Genomic DNA, 23,319 nt, shown 5'->3' on the forward strand with positions numbered 1-23,319 from the left:
AAGAGAAGCTCCCATGATGCCACATTTTGGGAGGTGCTGCTGGCCCTGAGAGCAGTGCCTGAAGTGTGGTGGCTTCTTGCCTCTCTCTTGCCCGACTTTGGAGGTAGATGTCTGTGAGACTTGACTAGAATCCTGACAAGGGTCATTTAGACTGGCTTTTCCTATCTGTCCTACTCACTCAGTCACTAGTATAATCTTTCACTTGGGGTTTTTCTCACGATGATGTGTCTTCTCATAAAGACATAGAATGCCACAGAAAGTCTAAATCATTGGTCCTCCACCTGGTTTCTGTTCCAGCACCCTCAAAGAATATTACACACCCAATAAGTAATGGTGTTCACTACACCTCTGGTACTCAACTTTGGTTAGGGTGGACAGTATAGTGTCTCGCATGTACTCCTGCAGGTGTGTGTGAGAGAGACACACACACATACACACGCTAATGTGTCCAAGACCTGGGTGGTTCTGGTAAATGCCCTAAGAGGAAGGAATCTCAGACCTAAACTCTTGGGCCTCGCATTCAAATTTCTTCACAAGCTGGCTTGTTTGGTTTTTTTGCCAATCCAGTTTTTTATCTTCCCTTCAGTGACTCAGCTAAGCTATTTCCTGGGCGTAGCCCATTAAGAATTTCATAGCCACATACTTCATTTATGCCTTTCTCTTTTCCTGGAATCCTCTTGTGTTGTTTCTGTGTGGACAGATTCTACCCATCCTTCAAGGTTTGGCTAGATGATTCCACAACAAGAAAGCATCTCTGGGCCCATTGGCTATAGGTTGGCTTCTGCTAACACCTACTCTGTCCCTCTCTGACAGCATGTAGAACCGCTGGTAGTTCTTACCATCACTTGTGCCCATGCTTAATCTCCTTCCAGACTGAATTCCCTGAGGACAGGAGGCCTATCCTCTTCCTTAGTGGGACCTGGCCTAGGATGGGATCCTTTTCAGCATTCAGTAAGTGAAAAGAGTATTGTAATTCCTATAGGCCAGGTGCTGATTAACTCCAACCAGGGGATGAGATGGGACATCAAGGAGATTTTGACATTTGAGCTTAGGACAGTTCATTGAGGGAGCGTTCCAAAATAAGAAATAGAGGTGGTCTGTTTGGACTTATTTGCCTGTAAAGGGGCCCCTTTCAATCATCCCTTATGCCTATTCTTTCTTCATTGGGTGTGCATGTCTGTGGTTGAGGCATCTGCCTTTCCAAATGAGAGTTTTAATGGTGGTGGCTGGGTTAGGAGCCTCTGGGATAGCCCTGTGTTTGGGAGACCACCTAGTCATTCCTTGGGTCACAACCCAGACAGTGTAAACTTCCCAGTACTTCAGATGTAAGTTCTATGTGTTGTGTCAGCCTGGAGAGGGAGGGTGATCGTGCCTGGGAGCTTCCCCTCATCTGACTTACGGGGTGAGACTTCATATCTAGCCTCCTAGAGAATTTTCCAAACAAAGAACCAAATGGTTCTTGGCTTGCTTTAAAATGGAAGCATGGTTTATCTGCTGTTTTCAAAGGGCCTTTTGGCTTAGCTTTTAAGATTGTGTGTAATAACTGCCCTGTTATAGATACTGAAAACTATGATACTCACTCATGGTTCAGCTTTTTCATCTATCAATGCACTGTGGACTGAAGGCAGGGACTAGATCTGATTTCTCTTTTGGGTTACATGGTTGGCACAGAGGGCTACAAGTCCCTTCAGTCTAACTGTTGACTTGCATAGGTTCCTGTATTTTCTCCCCAGACAGAAAACTAAAGTCTATCCTACAGGAGCCCAGAGTTCTGAGTAGATGATGTGTTCCGGTCCCCAACCATTGAGGGCGTGATGACAACGACAGTGTGCAAACACAAACTCACTGAGGCCTAACAGAGTCGTGTATGCTCAAGGAGAAGGCTGAGACCCTGTTGGACCACTTAGCCTACCTCTGCTTTCCCGTTGACTCCCATTACTGTGCCTGTCTTCTGGTGTAGTGGCACACACCCTGATCCAGGTGGAATAGCAGACTGATTTCTGATTGTTTTAGAGTTGGGATTCTGAGAAATTTAAATTATCATAATATACAAAGAATAAGTTTCTCACGTCCCTGAATTAATAACTGTTGAAATTTTGTCATATTTCTTTCTAGTTTATTTTAAAAGAAATTAACTTTTGTAAAAATCATGGATATAGATTAAGTACTCATTAACCTATATGAGGGGGGTGCGGACAGGAAGTTAGCTAATAATCACCTTTGCTGTGACCTTCCTATTTGTAGGGAGCGTTTAAACCATGCTTAGTCAGTTTGTTTTTGAACATAGACTTTAGGACTCTGGAATGACCATGTGAGATTATTTCATTGCCCTGCTAAAAGCCTGCTAAAATTACAATAAGATAAAAAACCACAGGGTCAAAGAAAATGGGAAAAGATGTAACAGTAGATCAGTAATTTCAGCGTGGTTATGGAAAATAGAAAATGGGTGATATGCTAGATATAGTCTGGGCATTCAGTACATTCCCTGCCTTTTGGGGCTGGAAGGCTGGAGCTGTAATAGTCAGACCCCCTGCCAGTAGGCTCCAGGGTATCATTTAGCCCATGAGATCCTTCCCATGAAGTTTGGAAGGTGGAAGATAGGTAGAAAAATCCTCCTTCCTCTGGCTCTGGTGTGGGTGTGTGGCCTAGACTGAGGTGAGCGAGTGCAGTGGCTTCCACATTCCCCACTGGCCAGCTGTCTCAGGGCTGCAGGACAGCTGCAATCTGGCAGCAGTTTTCTGCAGTTTCCTCACCTGTGAATGGCAACAGCAGCTTCCTGACTCTGGACTGCAGCTGCAGTGGTGAAATAGACAGAGGTGGCCCACTTTCCTTAAACTGTTGCCTTTTCTGTTGTTTCGAAAGCACTTCTTCCCTGTATTAAACCCCTTTGTGTTTGAAATAGTTTGCATGGTTTCTGTTCTCCTAACTGAACCAGCTTTGATATAAATGGGAACTAACAGAAGATGTGTAAAATTTTTATGGAGAAAAATTTACAACTTTATTGAGTCATTAAAGATGACTTGAAAAAATAAGAGACAGGATGTTCTTGGCTAGGAAGACTCAATGTGGTCAAGCTGCCTGTTTTTACATTGATCTGTTGACTCAGTGCATCTCCAGAGGGTTTTTTTTTAAATGTGACAACTTAGTTCTAAAATGTTTAGAATAAGAATCTCCTAATATTGTTAGGGCACTTTGAAGAAGAGTGAGGAGTGAGCACTTGCCTTACCAGTGTCAAGGCTTACTTTACCATTGGCTCAGGGTAGCATGAATTGGCCAGTGGGAGAGAAGAGCTGCCAGAAACAGACCTGAGAAACTTGATATATGGCAGAGGTGGAATTACATATCACTGGGCAAAAGTTACTAGATTCTTCAGTATGTAGTGCTGTGACAGTCTGAAAAGAAGGAAATTGGAACCCTAACATACAGCATATCAGGAAAATCAGTCTCAGGTTAATTAAAGAAAAACTTCTAGAAGCTAGTTTAGAATACCTAAGATCTTCCATTTATCAAAAGGTAGCAATAAAGAATGTGAACAGAGCCTTGGGCACTTACAGGATCACCCAACAACAGCAGAATACACTTTTTTTCTCAAGTGCACATGGAAGATTCTCCAGGATAGACCATATGTTAGACTACAAAACAAGCTTTAATAAATTTAAAAGATTGAAATCATACAAAGTATATTTTCTAATCACAATGGAATGAAATTGGAAATCAACAGAAGAAAGCTAGAAAATTCACAAATACCTAGAAATTCACCAACATACTTTTTTAAAAGATTTTTTTATTGATTTTTAGAGAAAAAAGAAGGGGTGGGGGGAGAGAGAAACATTGATGTGAGAGTGAAAATCTATCAGCTGCCTTCTGCATGCCCCCCACCGGGAATGGAGCCCAAAACCTGGGCCTGTGCCCTGACAGGGAATGGAACCAGCAACCCTTCGGTACATAGGAGGATGCCCAACCAACTGAGCCACACTGGCCAGGGCCACCAGCACCCTCTTTAAAAAGTCAGCATCAAGAAGAAATCACAAAGGAAATTAGAAAATATCTTGAGACAAATGGAAATGAAAACACAACATACCAAAACTAATAGGAAGCAATGAAAATTGCTAAGAGAGAAATGTATAGCTGTAAACACTTAAATTTTTAAAAAAGAAAGATTTCAAATCAACAACCTAACAGTGTACCTTAAGGAACTAGAAAAAGAACAAACTAAACCCAAAGATAGCAGAAGATAGAGAATTGAAAAACAATTGAAAAACTCAATAAAACCAAAGAGCCACAAAATTGACAAACCTTTAGCTAGATTGACAAAAGAAGGATGTCCACATAACTAAAATAAGAATGATGTGTGCCTTCTTTGAATATGTATTTTTCTAATTGATTTTTAGAGAGAGAGAAACATTGATGAGAAACGTAATTGATCGGCTGCCTCCTGCATGCCCCCTACTGGGGATCGAGCCTGAAACCCAGGCATATTCCCTGCCTGGGAATCGAACTGTTACCTCTTGGTTTCTGGGTTGATGCTCAGCCACTGAGCCACAGTGGCCAGGCAATGTATATCTTCTTTGGAGAAGTTCAGATCCTTTGCCCATTTTTAAATTGGATTATTTGTGTTTTTGTTGTTGACTTGTAGGTATTCTTTATACATTCTGAATATTAACCCCTGATCAGATATGATTTACAAATATTTTCTCCCACTTCGTAGACTGCCTTTTCACTCTGTTCAGTGTTTCATTTAACGCACAGAAGTTTCTAATTTTGATATAGCCCAGTTTTTCTTTTGTTGCCTGTGTTTTGGGTGTCTCATGTAAAAGATCATTGCCAAATCCAATGTCATGAAACTTTTCTCCTATGTTTCTTCTAAGAGTTTTACAGTTTAACTCTTATATTTAGGTCTCTGACCCTGAGATATGATTTATAAGATATTTTATCTTTATCTACAGTTCTTGGCTCACAGCTCCCAAAACTCTTCGAATTTCTAAGTGTTGAGAATGATAAAAGGTGTCTTTTATTTTATTAATGAAGTGACATTTATTTATTTATTTATTTAACCAAAAGAGGTGGCAGTTTTATTTTCACATTTTGCAATACAAATGAAAATTGCTTTTTTGATCCTGCTTCTCCCCTCTAAAATTATTCTCTCTTAGATAGGAAGAGGGAGGGAGTCTTCCTTGTCATGTCATTAGAAAGTACCCAGAGTCACAGCATCACGATCCCCTGGCGGAGTAGAACAAATAATATAAAACTGATAGAAAGATCCTCTCCTTTCTCCCTGTCTGTCTGGTGGAGTCATTCCTGGTCAAGTGAGCACCATCATGTGACAGGAGGGAGGTCTCATCATTGGGGGTCCCCCCATAGGCGGCCTCATTCCAGGAGCAGGTCCCACTGGCATCATCCCAGGAGGAGGAGAACCCATCATTGACATCATCGGAGGCCCCTCATGTGGGGTGCTGGCATCATACCGAGGTGAGGGGTCCCTGAAGACTGGGGAGAGGTGGGATCATTGCCCCTGCAAGAGGAGGAGCAGAGAATGGAGTAGGAAGTATCTTCCGTTGCTGAAATGCTGCCATTGTTTTGTCAGACTCTGAGCCTGCTCTTCCATCCATTTCTGATAGCATCTTTCTCACTCTTTGTGTTTCCTACTACTGCAGTGTGTCTTTCTCACAGATGGAGAGTCATGGGTGAGGTATGTTTCACAGTAGTCACAATAAAACTTAGGCATGCTGTTCTGCAGGCCATTTACTATTCCTTCAGTACGGTGACTTTTAGGCCCCACCTGGGGCTGGTTGCCAAGACAACCAACCATAGGATTAGAGGTTTGGAACTTTCAGTCCCACCTTCACGCCTACAGGAGAGGAGAGGAGATGGAGATTGAGTTCAGTCGCTAAAGGCCAAAGACTTAAAGCAATCATGACTTTGTAATGGAGCCTTAAGAACACAGGACCGCAACACAAATCAAAACCGCAGTGAGATACCACCTTACACCCATTAGGATGGCTGCTATCAAAACAAGTGTTGCCCGGCCTGGTGTGGCTCAGCGGTTGAGCTTCGACCTAGGATCCGGGCGATCGGGGTTCGATTCTTGGTCAGAGCACATGCCCGGGTTGCGGGCTCGATCCCCAGTCGGGCGTGCAGGAGGCAGCCGATCAATGACTCATCATTGATGTTTCTGTCTCTCTCCCTTCCTCTCTCTGAAATCAATAGACATACTTTAAAAAGAAAAAGGAAATAAAAAATGACTAAAACTTTGTTGTGTATATTTTACCGCAATGAATATGTATATATATATATACAGTCTTTTTTCTAGATGTGAACAGAATGCTATGAAAAGGAACAATTGAGTAAGAAAGACAAAAGAGGGGAGGGGAGGGAATTAGCAAGATGTCATATAGCTTTGGATTAGAAGGGCACAGTAATTTTTAAAAGACCTAGACAAGATACCTCCTTGTGTAATTGCTGCACATCAGGAATACAGAGAGTGCTACAGCCTCCAAAGAGGAAGAACATAGGTCACCATGAAAATATCAGGAATCAGTGTGACATTGATATTTTCTGGACACTTCATATAAAATGAATCATACAGTTTGTGCTCTTTTGTATCTGGCTTCATTCATGTAGCATGTTTTTGAGGTTTATCCATGTGTCAGTAGTTTGTTGCTTTTCCTCAACAACTGTTGCCTTGTATGGATAATACCACATTTTGTTTAACCATTCATTATGTCTCAGCAGCAACACTGATATGAGTGCCTGCTGGATCTGAGGAGCAACTGATTTTAATTGTCAATCAAAATTTTAGTTTTAGTTTTTTTCAAGTTATTTTACACATACAATTTGAGTATTCAAATAGTTCTGTAATTTTTTATTGAAAAAATAGCATCCACAGTGGGCCCCTCCAGTTTCTACTTCTCAGAAGCAAATACTTGAGATTACTTTAGCTATTTCACTTGGTATTAACTGTGTCTCCAAATTCCATGGTTTTTAGGCATTCTCTATTGACTTGCCCTAAACAAGTTGCCTGACTCTTCCCTCTTCACTCCCAGAGTTCTCTCTCACTGCAAGTGCTCTTAGCTGGGCCATGGTGGAGGATTCCATTTCCTTTTTGCTAGCACAGTTTGTTCTTACCACAGAGTTGCATTGTCATCAACTTCTTCTTTTTGTTGTTTGATAACAGCTTTATTGAAATGTAAGTCTCATAATTTGTCAATTTAACATGGTTTTCAATGGATTTTAGAATATTCACAGAGCTGTGCAACCATCACCACAATCAATTTTAGAACATTTTTGTCACCCCAAAATGAAACCTGGTACCTATCAACAAGTACTCTCTGTTTCTTCTCAAGCCTCAGCCCTTGGCAACCACTAATCTACCTCTGTCTCTGTGGATTTGCCTCTTCTGCTCATTTCACAGAAATGGAGTCAGAAATGTGGTCTTTGTGTCTGGCTTCTTTTACTTAGCATAATGTTTTTAATGTTCATTCATGTCATTTTCTCTTTGTTTTACTTTTATTTAAACCTATGTATGTACTTTAAAAAAAAAAACTTCATGTGTCCTGTTAGATTTTTAATTTTTTAACAGTTGTGTTGATATAATTTATATACCATAAGATTCACTGGTTTTAAAAGTGTAAAGTCATTGATTTTGGGTAAATTAACAGAATTCTGCAGTCATCCATCACAGTAGTAATTTTAAAACATTTCCATCACCTCCAAGAGATCCATGTCCATTTAGAGTTACTCCCTGTTCCCTCCCCCATTCCCATGGACCTATTAATCTATTTTCTGTCTCTTATAGAATTGTTTTTCTGGACACTTCATATAAAATGAATTATACAGTTTGTGCTCTTTTGCGTCTGGCTTCATTCACTTAGGGTGTTTGTGAGGTTCATCCATGTGTCAGTAGGTTGTTGCTTTTCCTCAACAACTGTTGCCTTGTATGGATAATACCACATTTTGTTTAACCATTCATTATTTGATGGGTATTGGAGTTGCTTTCACTTTGTGAATAAAGCGACTGTGAACATTAGTGTACACATTTTTTTTTTAAATTGACTTGAGAGAGAGGAAGAGAAACATCCATTTGTTGTTCCACTTATTCATTCATTGATTGATTTTTGTATGTGCCTTGATAAGGATCGAACCCGCAACCTTGGCCTGCAACCTTGGCATATCAGGACGACTGTCTTAACCAACTGAACTACCTGACCAGGGCTAGTGTACACGTCTTTGATGGGACATATGCTTTCATTTCTCTTGGGCAAATACAGAGGAGTGGAATTTCTGGATCAGATTGTAAATTTATGTTTAACTTTTTAAGAAATTGCCAAATTCTTTTCCAAAGTGGCTATAAATGTAGTTTTTTTGGGTAATGTCCTTAGCAGGACCTCTTTCCTGATTTCTCTTCAGTTGTAGATCTATCATATACTCTGCCAGAGTCATTTTGGAACCTTCTCTCCCGGAGACCCCTGACTGTGGGTGGTTTAGCTCAGTCAGTGAGTGTATCTGAAGAAATCAGTTGTCTCTGGGAAATGGGTTATAGGAACGGGGCTGGGAGAAGGGAAAGCAGGGATTTCTGTTTCATCTTGTGATGTGCATATGTAGGAATTAAGACCTTGGGTAAGGTGTTCCGCCCAGGTCAGTCTGTTCTTCTATGTCTCTGCTGGCAGTTGAGACTCAAGGCTGCAGTTTGAGTGTTATAGGACTCTATCTGGTGGCTTCAGCTCCTGTTAGGGGCAGTAGCAGAAGGTAAGGCATTCCCTCGGGGAACTTTTGCCTAGACAATTGTGGACCCAGAAGCAACAGGAGGGAGGCAGATTTGGGAGCTTATAGGGCTGTCTTTTTGCAGTTATTCTCTGTTGTGTTATATATGTCCACATGGGCGTAAAGTGGAAAAACAAAAATGCTCATATTGGTATTTCAGAAGCATAGGTCTCAAACCGTCGATAAAATAGAAGCAAAGGTGGTTGTCACTGGGCTAGCAATGCTAACCCTTATCCTCAGTGAGATTCTACTTAGCGAATCCACCCTGGCCCTAGCTGAGAGGGGAAAGAATCAATGTAAAGAACATCTATGATATAATGGAAATACCACAGTAATGTCCATTGTGAATGAATCAAATTATGCCCTTTTTTTGTCTGATTAGCAAAAAATATATTTTTTGGTGTGCCGCAAAATTTTAGTAATTTGTTTACGTGTGCTATGAGATGAAAAAGGTTGAAAATCACTGTCCTAAATCCATCTGTCCTTCTGTGAGCATTGTGGCCTGGCATAGACCACATGCTTTTCTTGGTCTGGGGAAGAGGCCAAGATGCAAAGTGGAATCACAGGTCTTGCTCCTTTGATCAGACAGAAGGGAGATATGAAATTTAGGTGTAGCTTCTGCCACACCCAAACTTGTCCTCAAGCTTACCCCAGACATGCCTGCCTTTGCCCAAGCAGTGCCCTCTGCTAGGAAGCCCTTCTGTTCCCTTCCCTCATCTCCCGATCCTAAGTCCACCCTCCCTGAGAAGGCCAGTGTGGATCTTCGTGATCCTCTGCCTGCCTGGGAAAGGGAGGAGGAAGGCTTCATAGTGCTATCCTTGTGCCAGAGCTGTCAGTCTCCTCCCTGGAGCAGTGGTGTTCAGTGTATGTGCATGGGGCACTCCAGTCCTAGAGAGATGGTGTTGCTGGCCCCTAGGGCTGGGTGTTGGAAGAGAGCAGCTGCAACCTCAGACCACCTTCCGCAGGGGCAGCAGCAAATGAGGCGGTTGTGTTGGTGGCAGGATCACTCACTCCAAAGCCTTGTAGATGCTTCTCCTTTTGAGTTCTTTGCCTTATGTTGAGCTTATCTCAGCCACTAGTAGCACATTTTATATTTTAGAATGATTCTCAATCATATGGCACCTGATTCCCATCACATGCCTGAGAAGGAGCTGGAAATACTCCACTCAGTACTTAGTGGGGAAGAGAGCCAAATCTTGTAAGGCCCAGGGTCTCAAAAGGAAATGATGAGGCGCAAACAGATTTCTGTACAAGTCATTCAGTGCAACCCTTCTTAGACTAATGTAAGAATGCAAACAACCTAAACTTTGTGCCATACGAGATGGTGGTAATTAAATCCATTCACAGAATACTGTGCAGCCATTTAAAGTGATCTTTAGTTTATTTAAGAATATGGAACGCCTGGCCGGGTGTGGCTCAGCAGTTAAGCATCAACCTACGATCCCAGGAGATTGGGGTTCAATTCCGGGTCAGGGCACATGCCCGGGTTGCGGGCTAGGCAGCCAATCAGTGACTCTCTCATCATTGATGTTTTTCTCTCTCTCTCTCCCTCCCTCTCCCCCTCCTTTCCTCTCTCTGAAATCAATAAAGATATATTTTTAAAAAAAGAAGAAGAATATGGAAAGCAGTTTATAGTCTTAAGCTTACAAAGCAAATCCTAAAATACAGTGTTTGATGTGGCCCCAGTATTTTTAAGGATTTATGTAGGAAAAAAGAGACTGAAGGAGGGACCCTAACATAGTAATGGTTAATATGTTTTATCTTCCCAAACTTGTATATTTTTCAAATATTTCACATTGAATAGTTGTTATTTTATAAGAAAAAGTAGATTATTTATGAAATAAAAAACAATATCAGAGTCTGTGATAACAGGAGAACCAGATGGCTGGAGAAGCTTTAGTCAGTGGGACTAATTGCCAGCCACAGAGTCGAGGAAGGTGGGTTTGTGGGACACTACCCGGCCCTACAACCCCTTTCCCTTAATCTACCACGTTCCTCCACCCCGAATGCCATGCCACACCACGCCACGCTTCTTGCCAAGCCAAACCATGCCCACTGTGTCCTTTGCCTCAGGCCAGCTGAGCACACCGATAGATGTCTGTGGTTCTGTCTGTGTAGCCATGCAGACCAAGTGTGTCATTGTCTGTCCTGACCTTGCACCAGGTATCCCTCACTGTGCACCAAGGTGCCCCCATGCAGGCAGAGTGGGGGGAGGGTGGTTCAGGAGGGATATTGCCCCTGACTCTTTCCTGCACTGTGCCTTGGTAAATCTCCTCCCTTCTCTGAGAAGGGGGAGAATGGTTCTCCTTTCACAGGGGGTTGAAGAACCCTAAAAAGAGACTGGAAGGACTGACCTGCAAATTACTATTAAACCATGATACATAAAACTAGAATTATTCCTCGTCTTCAGCTTCCTGTTCACACTTCCAGCCATGCATCAAGGCCTGCTGCACGCCAGGGCCTATGCCAGGCACCATGGAGCTAGGCAGGAATTTACCGAGGCCCTAACCTCGAGGCTGTAAGAGGGACCATCAGGGAGGTGGACAGATGGCAACTCAGGCCCAGTGCCAAGAGGGTCATGCACAGCCCCTTCATGCTAACAGGAGGCTCCCAGGCAGTCTGGGGGCAGGAGGGCCGCCTAGACTCTGGAAGAAGCCCCCAATGGGGCTAGAGCTGCTGAGAGATTTTCAGCAGGAATGGCTGACCTTGTGCTGTGCCAGCAGTAGCCTGTTAGAAAATGCAATGAAGGGGAGACCTTATTTCACGATCATTGGTAGTAAAAAAAAATGAAGACTGCTAATAAGATGTGCATGTGATCCATTTGATACAAAGAGCAACGTTTTATAGAGTTCTTAAGAAAACCTGAATAAATGGAATATATGCTGCACCCACTTCCAGTCTTCCCAGCTTCAGGTAGTCTGACCACGCTGCTGTGAGAGCAGTGTTTATAATAAAGCCCACTTCTCTTTTTGCTTTCAGAAGTGACTGGGGATTCGCGTTCTTACCATGAGAAGGAGGCTGTGGATCCGAGGCAGGGGCGGGCCCGAGGTGGCGACCCCACGCATTTCCATGCAGTGAATGTGGCACAGCCCGTTCGCTTCAGCAGTAAGTTGCAGACCTGCTCTGTTTGTAACTAAACCCTTATAACCCACATGTTCCCTGGCTCTCCTGGTGCAGCTTGGCTGTGTAAGGGGTGCAGTGTGTTTTTTAAAACAGCCCTTCAGGGTATCTTTCCCCTCATGTAATCTCAGTTGCATTGTTCATAAGTTACACACATGTTCTAAATAATAAAAACACAAGCATCAGTTTTTAAGAAGTTTTACCTGTTCCACAAGATGTAGATGCATTAGAAAATTGCATTTCATTAACTGGCTTTGTAAAAAAGTGTTACTCTTCATCAGTGTACTCTTAGTTAGGAGGTAGGTATTTGAAGGTTATAGATCCTGTAGAACAGGTGGTTGCCCTTACCTAAAGCCAGCCATATGGTACAGAGTCTTGCCGACCCTCGGGGCAGGTCCACCTGGCAAGGAGATATCTGGCCCAGCTCATCTAATGGAGACTCTGACTTCAGCTGGCTACTTGGCTTCTGCCCACCATGGAACCACCTGGGCCTTATAGTCACATCTTTAGGAGGTAGGAGTTGGTCCCACAATCTCAGTGGGTGCAACAATTCCAGCTATGATCACCTGTGCTTCTGTTTTAGGGTAGTACTGGCCATCACCCATGTGAAGAGAGAAGGATAGTGGAGGAGTAGGCTCAGGAAGCTGCAGGCTTGCTGGCAGGGTGGCCAGAGAGCCAGCATTTGGGCAGGACAGAGTGCGCAGGGAGCCTCCTTGCCCACTCCTACCAGGCCTTGCAGTAAGCTGGCGTGGGCAGTTCTGCCATCTTGTTAACCAAACAATCGGAGAATGAACTTCACTTTATTGAAAGAATTCAGCAGCCAGTCTTTACTGCCAAGTAAATTAAAGACCTAATAGAAATGGGAGGAATCACTGAATATACTTGTACTTTAGGTTGCATCTGTATCTTAAACTTGAATATTCCACAAAGTACGTGGTCTTTGTAGCAGAGCTTTTCCTCTTGAACTTCAATTTCCCCATTTCTCTAGGGTGATTTCTGAGTAGCATAGATAATTTTGTTTTGGATTGAGGATCCTAATTTGGGGGGACAACTCCCCTTCTGTCCTTCATGTTTCCTAGGGAAGTGCCCGACAGGGTGGCACCACTATGAAGGAACGGCCAGCTGCTACAGGGTCTACCTGAGCGGGGAGAACTACTGGGACGCTGCACAGACCTGCCAGCGTGTCAATGGTTCCCTCGCCACCTTCTCCACTGACCAGGAGCTGCGCTTTGTCCTGGCCCAGGAATGGGACCAGCCAGAGCGGAGTTTTGCTTGGCAGGACCAGCACAAGTGAGTCCTGGATGGGGACCCAGGGGCCTGGGGGTCAGGCCAGTGCCCACTAAGCACATAGCCTCTTGGCCACTGTGGCAGTCCTAAGGTATAGCCAGCAGCCAGCATTTTGGAAAAGAGCACTGGAAATAGAGATTCAGGGGTTTAGAGTGGGCATTGAGATGAGGTGCGTCCTTTTTTTTTTTTTTAATATGTTTTTATTGATTTTAGAGGAAGGAAGAGGGAGAGAGCAATAGAAACATCAGTGACGAGAGTCATTGATCACTGCCTCCTGCACGCCCTCTACTGGGGATCGAGCCCACAACCGGGCATGTGCCCTGACAGGGAATCGAACCACAATCTCCTGTGTCATAGATTGATGCTCATCCACTGAGCCATGCCGGTCAGGCAAGGTGGGTTCTCCTATATGGGCAGAGATGGGCTGCCACCTTGGACCAGTCCATTTTGTTGTCCCTCCTCTGTAAGTTCAGCTGCAGCTGCTGACCTGCAAGGGGATCCAGCCCACGTCAGGAGGGGCTGCTCACTGTGAGCCTTTCTGGGCCCAGCACAAGGGGTGCACAGATGGGTGGTAGTTCCTTCTGAGAATGTGGGCTCTGCCAGGCCCTCTGCTCAGGTGCTTTCAATGGGCTCACTCATTCAGTCCTCCAAGAAACCACAGGAAGCCAGTGGGGAAGAAGACTGAGGCCTAGGTGGGCAAGCATGTGACCGTGGGTACACAATAGCTGGGGTGTGCCTGTGTTCCAACCCATGCAATCTGGCTGCAGAGCCTGGTTCTTGACCTCCCAGTCTCTGTAGCATTGAGGAGAAAGTGTAGAAACTGGCCAACTGCCAGCATCTCCCAGCCCCGGGTTCTGGGGGCAAGCATGTGCTGTGACCTGTGGTGTGTGGCCTTGTGCTGCCCCATCCACACTACTGGGGGCAGGAGTATGAATTGCAGAGGTCACCAGATAGCCCTCACTCCCAGCGATGGCACAGGCTGCCATGCTGCCATAGGAAGAAGATGACCATGCCAGGTGGAGAGCCTTCATTTTTAAAAATATATCTATTAAAAAATATATTGATATTTTATTGATTTCAGAGAGAGGGAGGGAGAGAGAAACATCAATGATGAGAGAGTCATTGATTGGCCGCCTCCTGCACACCCCCTACTGAGGATGAGGCCGCAACCCAGGCATGTGCCCTGACTGGGAATCGAACTGGGATTTCATGGATCATAGGTTGATGCTCAACCACTGAGCCTCACCGGCTGGGCCAGAGAGCCTTCATTTTAAGACTAGAGCTGGGTTTGGGCTCTATCATCATACCCCATGACATTGACAAATCATGAGATAGTGCTTTTTTTTCTTCTGCAGCTACGAAGTGAGAAAACTAACTCCCAGCTCACAGGGTGGTTATAAGTTCATGGAAAAGCAAGAGGGCTCAGCCCATCGGGTGGGGAAGTACCCTGTCTCCTCAAGGTGGGCGGGCGTGTACATGGCAGTAGGCTGAAGGGGCAGAGTGGCACCATGCCAGGGCTCCCCTGGTGGCAGTGCACCTGCTGAAGGCATCTCCAGGGCTGGGCTAGAAGTCTTGGGTGAGGGACGCACACTGAACAGGTGGCTGTGATATGAGTGCACAGACCTCTCAGTGCTGTGACTTGTATTCTCGGAAGCAGCTGCAGGCTCTGGCAAGCTGGCTCTGAGCAGGTAACCCAGCTAGAGGCCATGAGCATGCTTTTACCCACCACTGTAGTGTATACTTAAACAGGTTTAGTTTTTATTGAGATTAATTCACATACTATAAAATTCACTCCTTTAGAGAGGGTACTCTTCTGGGCCTTTAGTGTATTCAGAGTTGTATTCACAGAGCTCCTGTGTCCACCCCAAATAAGGTTGGTCTTGCTTAGAATATGAAAGCTTTATTGGATCAACTAATAAGAGCAGCCTTGGCAAGAATCACTCAAGAGAAAATTTTTTCTGATCTGTGAATTTATTGTTTAGAATTTTATTAAAATTATCAAAAACTTTAAAAAATCATTAGTACTTTAGAAGTTCAAAATATACTCATGCACAATCAGTGGCTGCTTCCCTGCTGCCATGCTGAAGTCCCCTGCATTTCTGCCCTCTTGCAGGTTGTGGGTTGGCTACCAGTATGTTGTCACTGGCCGGAACCGCTCCTTAGAAGGCCACTGGGAGGTAGCATTCAAAGGTAAGCCTTTCTGAGCCCTGGCCATGTAGTTCAGTTGGTTAGATTTGTCCCTGTATGCCAAGGTTGCACATTCATTCCTCGGTCAGGGCACATACAAGAATCAACCAGTGAATGCATGAATAAGTGGAACAAATCCATGCTTCTCTTTCTCTCTCCCTTTCTCCTCCCCTCCCCCTCCCACTCTCCCTCTCCCCCTTCCTCTCTCTAAAAATCAGTAAATTAAATTTTAAAAAAGATAAGTCTTTCTGATTTTTCAGAAGAGTTATTGAATTTGAATTCAAGGTATACCATCCAGAATAGGGGTATATTGCTAGGGTCTCCTCTCCTCCCCTGACCCCCTCTCATCAGTGGTGTCTGGCTTGTAGGGCTACCTGATGCAGGTACATGGAGAGGAATGGGCCCCACATCACAGGGAGGGCTGTGATGACGGTCAGGCACCCCATGGGCAGGCCCCTCTTCCAGGCTAGGACCTTTTCTGGAACCCATGGTTGCTTCTTACTTTGCCAGATTTCTAGACCAGCCATCCTCATTTTACAGGTAAGGACTTTAGCGCATCAAAATGAGCATACAAAATGTGCAGCTGGCATGAGCCAGGGAGGGAGGGACAAGTTTTCTAGGACAGAGAAGTTCAGAAACCCAAACTTGAAGGAAAGCTGTCAGGCAGATAGAATTAAAATAAAGGAATATTTTAATTCCCAAGCCAGAGACATATGGGTCCTCCCTGACTTCTCTCTTTCCTCATGCCTTATCAGACATGTCTAGAATCTCGTCACTTGTTGCCAGATCTGTCGTCACTCACCGAAATTACTGCAGCCACTGCTGCCAGCCTGATCTCCTTGCTCCCACCCTTACCCACCTCAGTCTCCTCACATGGCTGGCCGAGGGTGCTTTACTCCTCTGCCTCTAGCTGTTAGTGACTCTCCTCCCACAAAGACACTGTCCTCACTGAGGCCTGCAGTGCCCTTTCCTGCTGCCTTCCCTTCCACCACTCCTGGCCCTCCTCTTCAGCCACAGGGATGCCTGCTCTTCTCACCTATTCTTCCCATGGGTCACCTTTGTTCCCACTGAAGCCCTCTCTGAGCCACTGCTTCCCGGTTCAGGGCTTCCCATTCCAGTGCATTGCAGAAGGCAGCGTAGCTAGGCTGTCCCTGGCTAGCGTCTGGGACCGACATGGGAATTAAGTGGAGCCTGCTGTGCCAGGGTGCCTGCACTGCACAAATGGGGATTTATGGTAAACACCTGCTCCTCTTGGCAAGTCTGGTATTGCGGTGAACCAGAGGTTGGTATCCAGGCTTTTCTGAGCAGAAATGTGTTGCAGTACTGCTGGCATCGGCCCACTCCATGGCACCTTCCTGCCTGGAAGATGAGTGCTGGGGAAGCCTGGCCTGTATTTTTCCAGACTCTACCTGAGCTGTCCCTTCCCTTGCTTCTGGTGTATCTTGCTACATTGTTGTAATAAACCTTAGCCATGACTATAGCTAGATGTGGGTCCCTTCAGTCCTAGCAAAGCAGCATGCCTGTGGATGGTGTGAGACCCCCAACCCAAGCAGTGTCAGGAATGTCGGTGTACCCCTCTTCCTCCATTCTCTTTTTCGATGCATTCCTTCACCTCTATGCTCCAGCTTTCTTTTTGCTGTAGCAGCAATGACCTTCCAACATGTATACTTATTCTGTTGTTCAGCATCTGTCTCTACCATTTACACCCCCCCAAATGTCAGCTCTACAAGGCAAGTTGTTGCCCAATGTACCCCGAGTGCCTGTTCACAGGATTATGGCTTGCCAATATTTATTAAATCTCAAGGGAGAATGATCAGGAGACTGTTAGATTCTTAGGACTTAGAAAAGAGGCTTAGAGGCTCATGGCCCCCTCCCTCAACACCCCTGCACTCCCACCCTGGGCTGCAAGGGTAGCATGGTCTCGCATGGTCTCTGATTGCCTGATTCCCAGCTTGGAAGGCAGTAGCTGAGTGGATGACAGAGTCTCCCTGGAGCTGGGAGTGGGTCCCAGGGAGCCAGCACTTTCCAGGAGTTCACCAGGCCAGCTGATACTCCTGGTGGGTGTGGGAGCCACGTTTCTGCCTAAATTATACATTTGTAGCAGGTGCAGTGGGCTCCTTCTCCAGGCCTTCTCTATTTACCAGTCAATATTCTGTTGTAAGAGAGAGCTTTCCCTTCCTCTCCCCTATTTATTTATTCATTTTCTTCCTTTGAACTCATACATATTCATTATTATGTTATAACCCATGCTTCGCTCTTCTTGTAGTTGCTCTACCTTTAAACATCCCCTGCTAAGCGTGATCCTCTGACTCTCAGCCCAGTATGATTTGTTCATGTGCTTGCCTCCCTGGCTCCACAGGAGCATGACACCCTCAGCCTGGTACTGAAACCTGCACTCAGTGGAGCTAAGAGAGGTTGTGAATGAATGCCATAACTGCAATACAGCTCCACTTGATGGTCTATGAGCTCTTTGATTGATGGTCCAGTTTAGGGGGAGGCCTTGGTCCCTGTGAAGACTGCACATGGTTAGGATGTTGACATTATGTTGTAATGGCCAACCTTCCCTTTTGTTTCACCTACAGGATCCTCAGAGGTGTTCTTGCCCCCAGACCCTATCTTCGCCTCAGCCATGTCTGAAAGTGACAATGTGTTCTGCGCCCAGCTCCAGTGCTTCCACTTCCCCACCCTCCGCAACCACGACCTGCACAGCTGGCATGCTGAGAACTGCTACGAGAAGTCTTCGTTTCTTTGTAAAAGAAGTAAGCCACCTTGAACATGACTCCTTTAATGAGCTGCAAGAATGGTGCTTCTTGTGAGAAAGTGGCTTTCTAATTTCCGGACCTTGATGTCGACTTTGAGTGGACTTACCTGTTTTATAGTGGGCAGCAGGTACACTGTGCCTGGCTCACACTTTACTCTGAAGGTGCACAGGTGCCTTGGAGGTAAGGGCTAGAGCCTGGGCTGGGATCCAAGGCTGGTGTGAGCCTGGCTGGCCTGCTGCTTAGTTCTTTGACCTGGGCAGCAATTGACATTTCTGGCCCTCATTTCTCTTTTCCCAGGATAGAGATGATAATTTCTGCCCTCCCCACCTGGGTGTTGTCAGGAGACTAAATGGGAATGGTGACAGGACTTGCCAGATATTGTGGTGTCTAGGAGCCTCTGATTCCTTTGGTCACCTCCCCGTCCTCTCTGCGGTCTCTGTAAGACCCTTCACTCTGCTTCTCTGTCCTATCCGGATCGCTCCCCCTCTTCAGTCACGTGTCTCTCTGCCGGCTCTCTTACCCACATTCCACATCAAGGTATTTTCCCTCCAGCTTTGGGGGTTGCACTGTGGGAGGGCTCCCTTGCCTCCCCTAGTTTCCTCTGCCATAGGTGGAGGATGGAGTCATGCCCAGATGCAGCCTATGAAGCAAGGTGGGTTTTCATTCCATTTCCATCTGCTTAGAGATTTTCCTGTTAATCAGTTGATTGATTTCTAGTTTGATTCCTTTATGGTCAGAGAATAACTTCTGTGTGATAAGTTATTTTAAATTTGTTGAGATACGTTTTATGCCTCCAGGTTACTGTCTGTCGTGGCAAATGTTCATGGATGCTTCAGAAAAATGTGGCTTCTGCTGTTGATTGGGAAAAGAAAGAGTGAGAGCAACTGTGTGTGTGTGTGTGTGTGTGTGTGTGTGAGAGAGAGAGAGAGAGAGAGAGAGAGAGAGAGAGAGAGAGAATTAGATACTGTTGATTGATTGTGGTGTTCAAATAGTCTATATCTTTGCCAGTGTTCTTGTCCAGGAGTTCTCTTGCTTGTTGAAAGGGAGGTGTTGAAGTCCACAAATAGAATTGTGAAATTGTCCGTTTCTCCTTTGAGTTCTAAGTTTTCCTTTTGACATGTCCCTATCGTTCTTTGAGCTTTTCCAGGTTCATCTTGTAACTCTCTGGAATTAGCCTTTTTCTCCAAGGGACGACCTACACACTAGCTATGCTCATTGCTTTTACCACACCTGAGTGAACAAAGCTAAGATGTGGGTGTGCATGCATGCATGCCCACGTGTGCGTATGCATAGATCTTGGGTATAGATTATTAATACCGATTTAGTTCCTTTTCCTTATTCCTATCAAGGATTAGTCAACTTTTCTGTATTTCTTTTTTTCTTATATACTAGTTCAGAAATTATATATATCTATCCTTTTAGTAGTTACTCTTTCATTTTTTTAAAGGGCATAATTGATTCCCCCCCCCCCCCCCAAATCTAAAGATAGTGTGTCTGACTTCCTTCTGATTAATACCAGGACCTTAAATTGTTTTAGCTCCAATAGTTCTCCAGATTCTGACTTACATAATTGTTGTCCAGGATTTTAGTTTTGTTTTGTTTCACACCACTCAAATGGATCACTTGTTTTATGAAGTCATTTATTTAGATTTCCCCTCATGTTTATCAGTTTTTTGCTTATTCTTCTTGTATCCCACTTCTTCCTTTTGGGTTCAGTTTTATGTCTCAAATGCATTCTTCAGGAGCTCCTTGAGATGAGTTAGTACAATACCCTTTTGTCTCTGTATGAAAAACCTGTACAGTTAACCCTTGAACAACATGGGTTTAGACTTCATGGTTCTACTTACACATGGACTATAGTTTTCATCCACAGTTGGGAGTCCACACATATGGAGGCCCAACTTAAGTTACACATGGATTTTCTACTGGGCAGCAAGTCAGTGCCCCTAACCTCCTTGATGTTTAATGATCAACTATATTTTACCTCTTTTCCTGAATGCTAGTTTAGCTGGGTATAGATTTGTTTGTTGACAGTTACTTTTTCTCAAGATTTTGAAGATATTTTATTGTTTCTGTTTATTCCTTGCTCTGAACTTTCATATGCCTTTCCTTGGTTTGTAGGTGTATTATAAATTTTAAAACTTTATATCTTCCTGCTCCACAAACAGGCTATGAGCACTCCCCCCAAGTGGCTGGCCATGTGTACCAGTGTGATATGGTTGGCTTTTGCCATAAGTTCCCCTTCTTGCCTTCACTTGACTGTGACCTAGTAACATTCAAGTACTCCATTGAAATCCCCTTTTGCCATTGTTGTGTACTCCACCCTGATCCCAGATAAAGGCACTTGCTTCAGGTTCTCGTACATGCATGTGCACATGCTCTTGCATGTGCTTGCTCTTTCTCTCTCTCCCTCTCCCTCCCTCTCTCTCTCTCTCTCATTGTTTCTGTTTCTCTCTCAGCTCCCACCCACTTGGTTGAACTGTGCCCTTGGTGCTCCTCCAGTGTGACCCTCTGGGTATGTGGTGACTGTCTCTCTAGGACCTATAATAAACTTTGTTTTCTTGAGTCTCTCCTGTGGCCACAACTAACCTTTACCTAAAAGAACACAGAATAGTAGGTAATCTTTGTCTCATTGCTTTTGAGAGTTTTTCTTTGTTGATACACTGAGGCTTTATCACATCTAGCAATTTATTTATCCTTTTAGGATACTTGGAGATTTGTGTGTTTAATTATGGGAAAATCTCAGACATTATCTCTTTTTGAAATAGCTTTATTGAGATATAATTCACAAAGCGTATAATTCACCCATTTAAGCATACCATTCAATGCTTTTTAATATATTCACAGACACGTGCAACCATTACCACTATTTAATTCCGTGTACATATACATCTTGCCATACACATCTTACTCTAATCAGCTTCAGATTTATACTGGGTTAATTGCAGTGATATGTGGAAATGTTACTTCTATATACCTTTATTCCCTTTCGCTCTTTTGTGATATTATTATTGGACACATTAGATCTCTTAGTATTACAAGTCCAACAATATAATGATGTAATTACTTTATCATTTGCAGTCATTTCTTCAGCTTAATACACTTGTGCTTGCATATACCTTCTTTGTGCTGTTATTAACAAATATATTATGTGTATACATTTCTGTATGTTATAGGCTGAATACTATTTTATATGCATACTATTTGATGCAATTGATTTTTAAATAAGATAAGAAAATAAAGGAGAAAAAATACTCATTTATACTGTCTTTTATAATTACATAATTACCTTTTCTGTTGCTTTTTGGTTTTGAGTATGGATTCACAATACTCCCTGAGGGTCACTTCCTTTTAGCCTTAAGAACTTCCTTTGGTGTTTCTTGTAAGGTGAGTCTGAAAGCAACAAGTTCTCTTAGTGTTTGTTTATCTGGGAAAGTATTTTATCTTCACTCTTTAAAACATAACCTTGACGAATATAGGCTCCTTGGTTGACAGTTTTTTTTCTTTACACACTTTGAATATGTTATCTCACTTCCTTTGGCTTCTGTTTTATCTGCTGAGAAGTCAGCTGTTAATCTTATTGGGGTTTCCTTATATAAGTAACAAGTCATTTTTTGCTTAGTTATTTTTAAGATTTTCCCATTGTCTTTGACTGTCATCATTTTGTTTTTGTTTTAATATATCTTTATTGATGATTTCAGAGAGAGGAAAGGACAGGGAGAGGGAGAGAGAGAGAGAGAGAGAGAGAGAGAGAAACATCAATGATGAGAGAGCCATTGATCAAGCCCACAACCCGGGCATGTGCCCTGCCCGGGATTTGAACCCCGATTGCCTGGATCCAAGGTCAGTGCTCAACCGCTGAGTCACGCCTGGCTGGGTGACTTTCATTATTTTTACTGTGGTATGTGTCTGCTCTGTTAGCTCTTTGCAGTGATCCTGTTGGAGTTTGTTACACTTCCCAGATGTAAGTTTTAGATGAATTTGAGAAGTCTTTAGCCATTGTCTCCAGATATTTTTAACTGCTTCTTCCCCTCGCCTCTCCTGTTGGTCCTCCTATTTCGTGTATGTTGGTACATTTGATGTGTCCCATTTTGCTCTCAGTACTCTCATTTCTCCTCTTTCTTTTCTTCTCTGTTCTAGCAAAGAATAATTTTTTGTGAATTTCTTGCCCTGGAAGTTCCTGACTCACATGAGTCATATAAATTTGACTCCAATCCTAAGTGAGGCACAGACCAGTGGTTGTTGAATTTCTGAAGAGTTGTAGACATTCCTAGCCTATTTAGAGACAGGAGCTGACTTCCTTTTCATGGCCTTTTATCTTTCAGTGAGCATGCTTCCCTTTGGAGACCACTTCTCCCTTATCTCTAGTCTCTTTCCCAGGCATCTGTAATGTCTGCCAGCTTAAGGCTCTGAGTTCTCAGCTCACTTCTGGTTCTAGCCACAATCATTCCTCTTCTAATCCCAGGTCATCTCTGCACAGAGTTTACTGTGCGTGTCTCAGTAAAGGACTGAATGGACCTAAGCAGTACCAGCAGCTTCTTGGGAGACTTATTCCAAATACATTCTGATTTTAAAATGGTTAATACATGCAGCAGATGCATCTTAGAATTGAGGAACTCTCAAAAGTAAACTGCTTAGGCACCTTAAAAGCAGACACTTCCATGGACTTTCCCCTGGAAACTGACATTCTCTGTCCTAGCTGTCCAGGCTCGTGGCTAGGTGTGCCCTAGCCAGGTGTGTTTTGTCCTAACAGTGCTGTAGTGACCTCTCTTGAACAGCCACTAGCAGGAGGACTCTCAGGTTGATCTTTTTAGTTCCTCTGTCATTATGTTTGTGGAGAGTCAGGGCTGGTTCTGCTGGTAACAGTTTGTGTTTATGTGCGCCTGTTGCAGGTCAAACATGTGTTGACATCAAGGACAACGTGGTGGATGAAGGGTTCTACTTCACCCCCAAAGGAGATGACCCATGCCTGAGCTGCACCTGCCATGGCGGAGAGCCGGAGATGTGCGTGGCTGCCCTCTGCGAACGGCCCCAGGGCTGCCAGCAGTACCGAAAGGACCCCAAAGAGTGCTGCAAGTTCATGTGTCTGGACCCAGGTGAGACAGATGGTGGGTCTTAAGTAAGCCTCCCCATTCGGGATCAGAGACTACATGGCCCATTGTTTCCTCGGTGGCAGGGACTTGTGAGACATCTCTGCTACGTC

At 44.2% G+C, this 23,319-nt stretch overlaps 1 protein-coding gene and 1 pseudogene across 3 annotated transcripts in view; one reads left to right on the top strand and one right to left on the bottom strand.

Annotated features, from left to right (window-relative positions):
- DGCR2 (DiGeorge syndrome critical region gene 2) overlaps nucleotides 1-23,319 on the top strand; it is a 53,333-nt gene that overhangs the window by 18,693 nt on the left and 11,321 nt on the right. For both annotated transcript variants that reach the window (XM_081122539.1, XM_081122540.1), the window contains 5 exons: nucleotides 11,740-11,865; nucleotides 12,960-13,170; nucleotides 15,281-15,357; nucleotides 17,937-18,113; nucleotides 23,009-23,212. In XM_081122539.1, coding sequence (XP_080978665.1) covers nucleotides 11,740-11,865; nucleotides 12,960-13,170; nucleotides 15,281-15,357; nucleotides 17,937-18,113; nucleotides 23,009-23,212 — 795 coding nt within the window. The remainder of the gene's footprint in view (nucleotides 1-11,739; nucleotides 11,866-12,959; nucleotides 13,171-15,280; nucleotides 15,358-17,936; nucleotides 18,114-23,008; nucleotides 23,213-23,319) is intronic.
- On the bottom strand, nucleotides 5,186-5,725 carry LOC308549729 (U1 small nuclear ribonucleoprotein C pseudogene; annotated as a pseudogene). The gene has a single exon. The product of its transcript is annotated as a U1 small nuclear ribonucleoprotein C pseudogene (transcript).

This window comes from Miniopterus schreibersii, assembly GCF_964146895.1.
Source record: "Miniopterus schreibersii genome assembly, chromosome: 20".
NCBI classification, from domain to species: domain Eukaryota; kingdom Metazoa; phylum Chordata; class Mammalia; order Chiroptera; family Miniopteridae; genus Miniopterus; species Miniopterus schreibersii.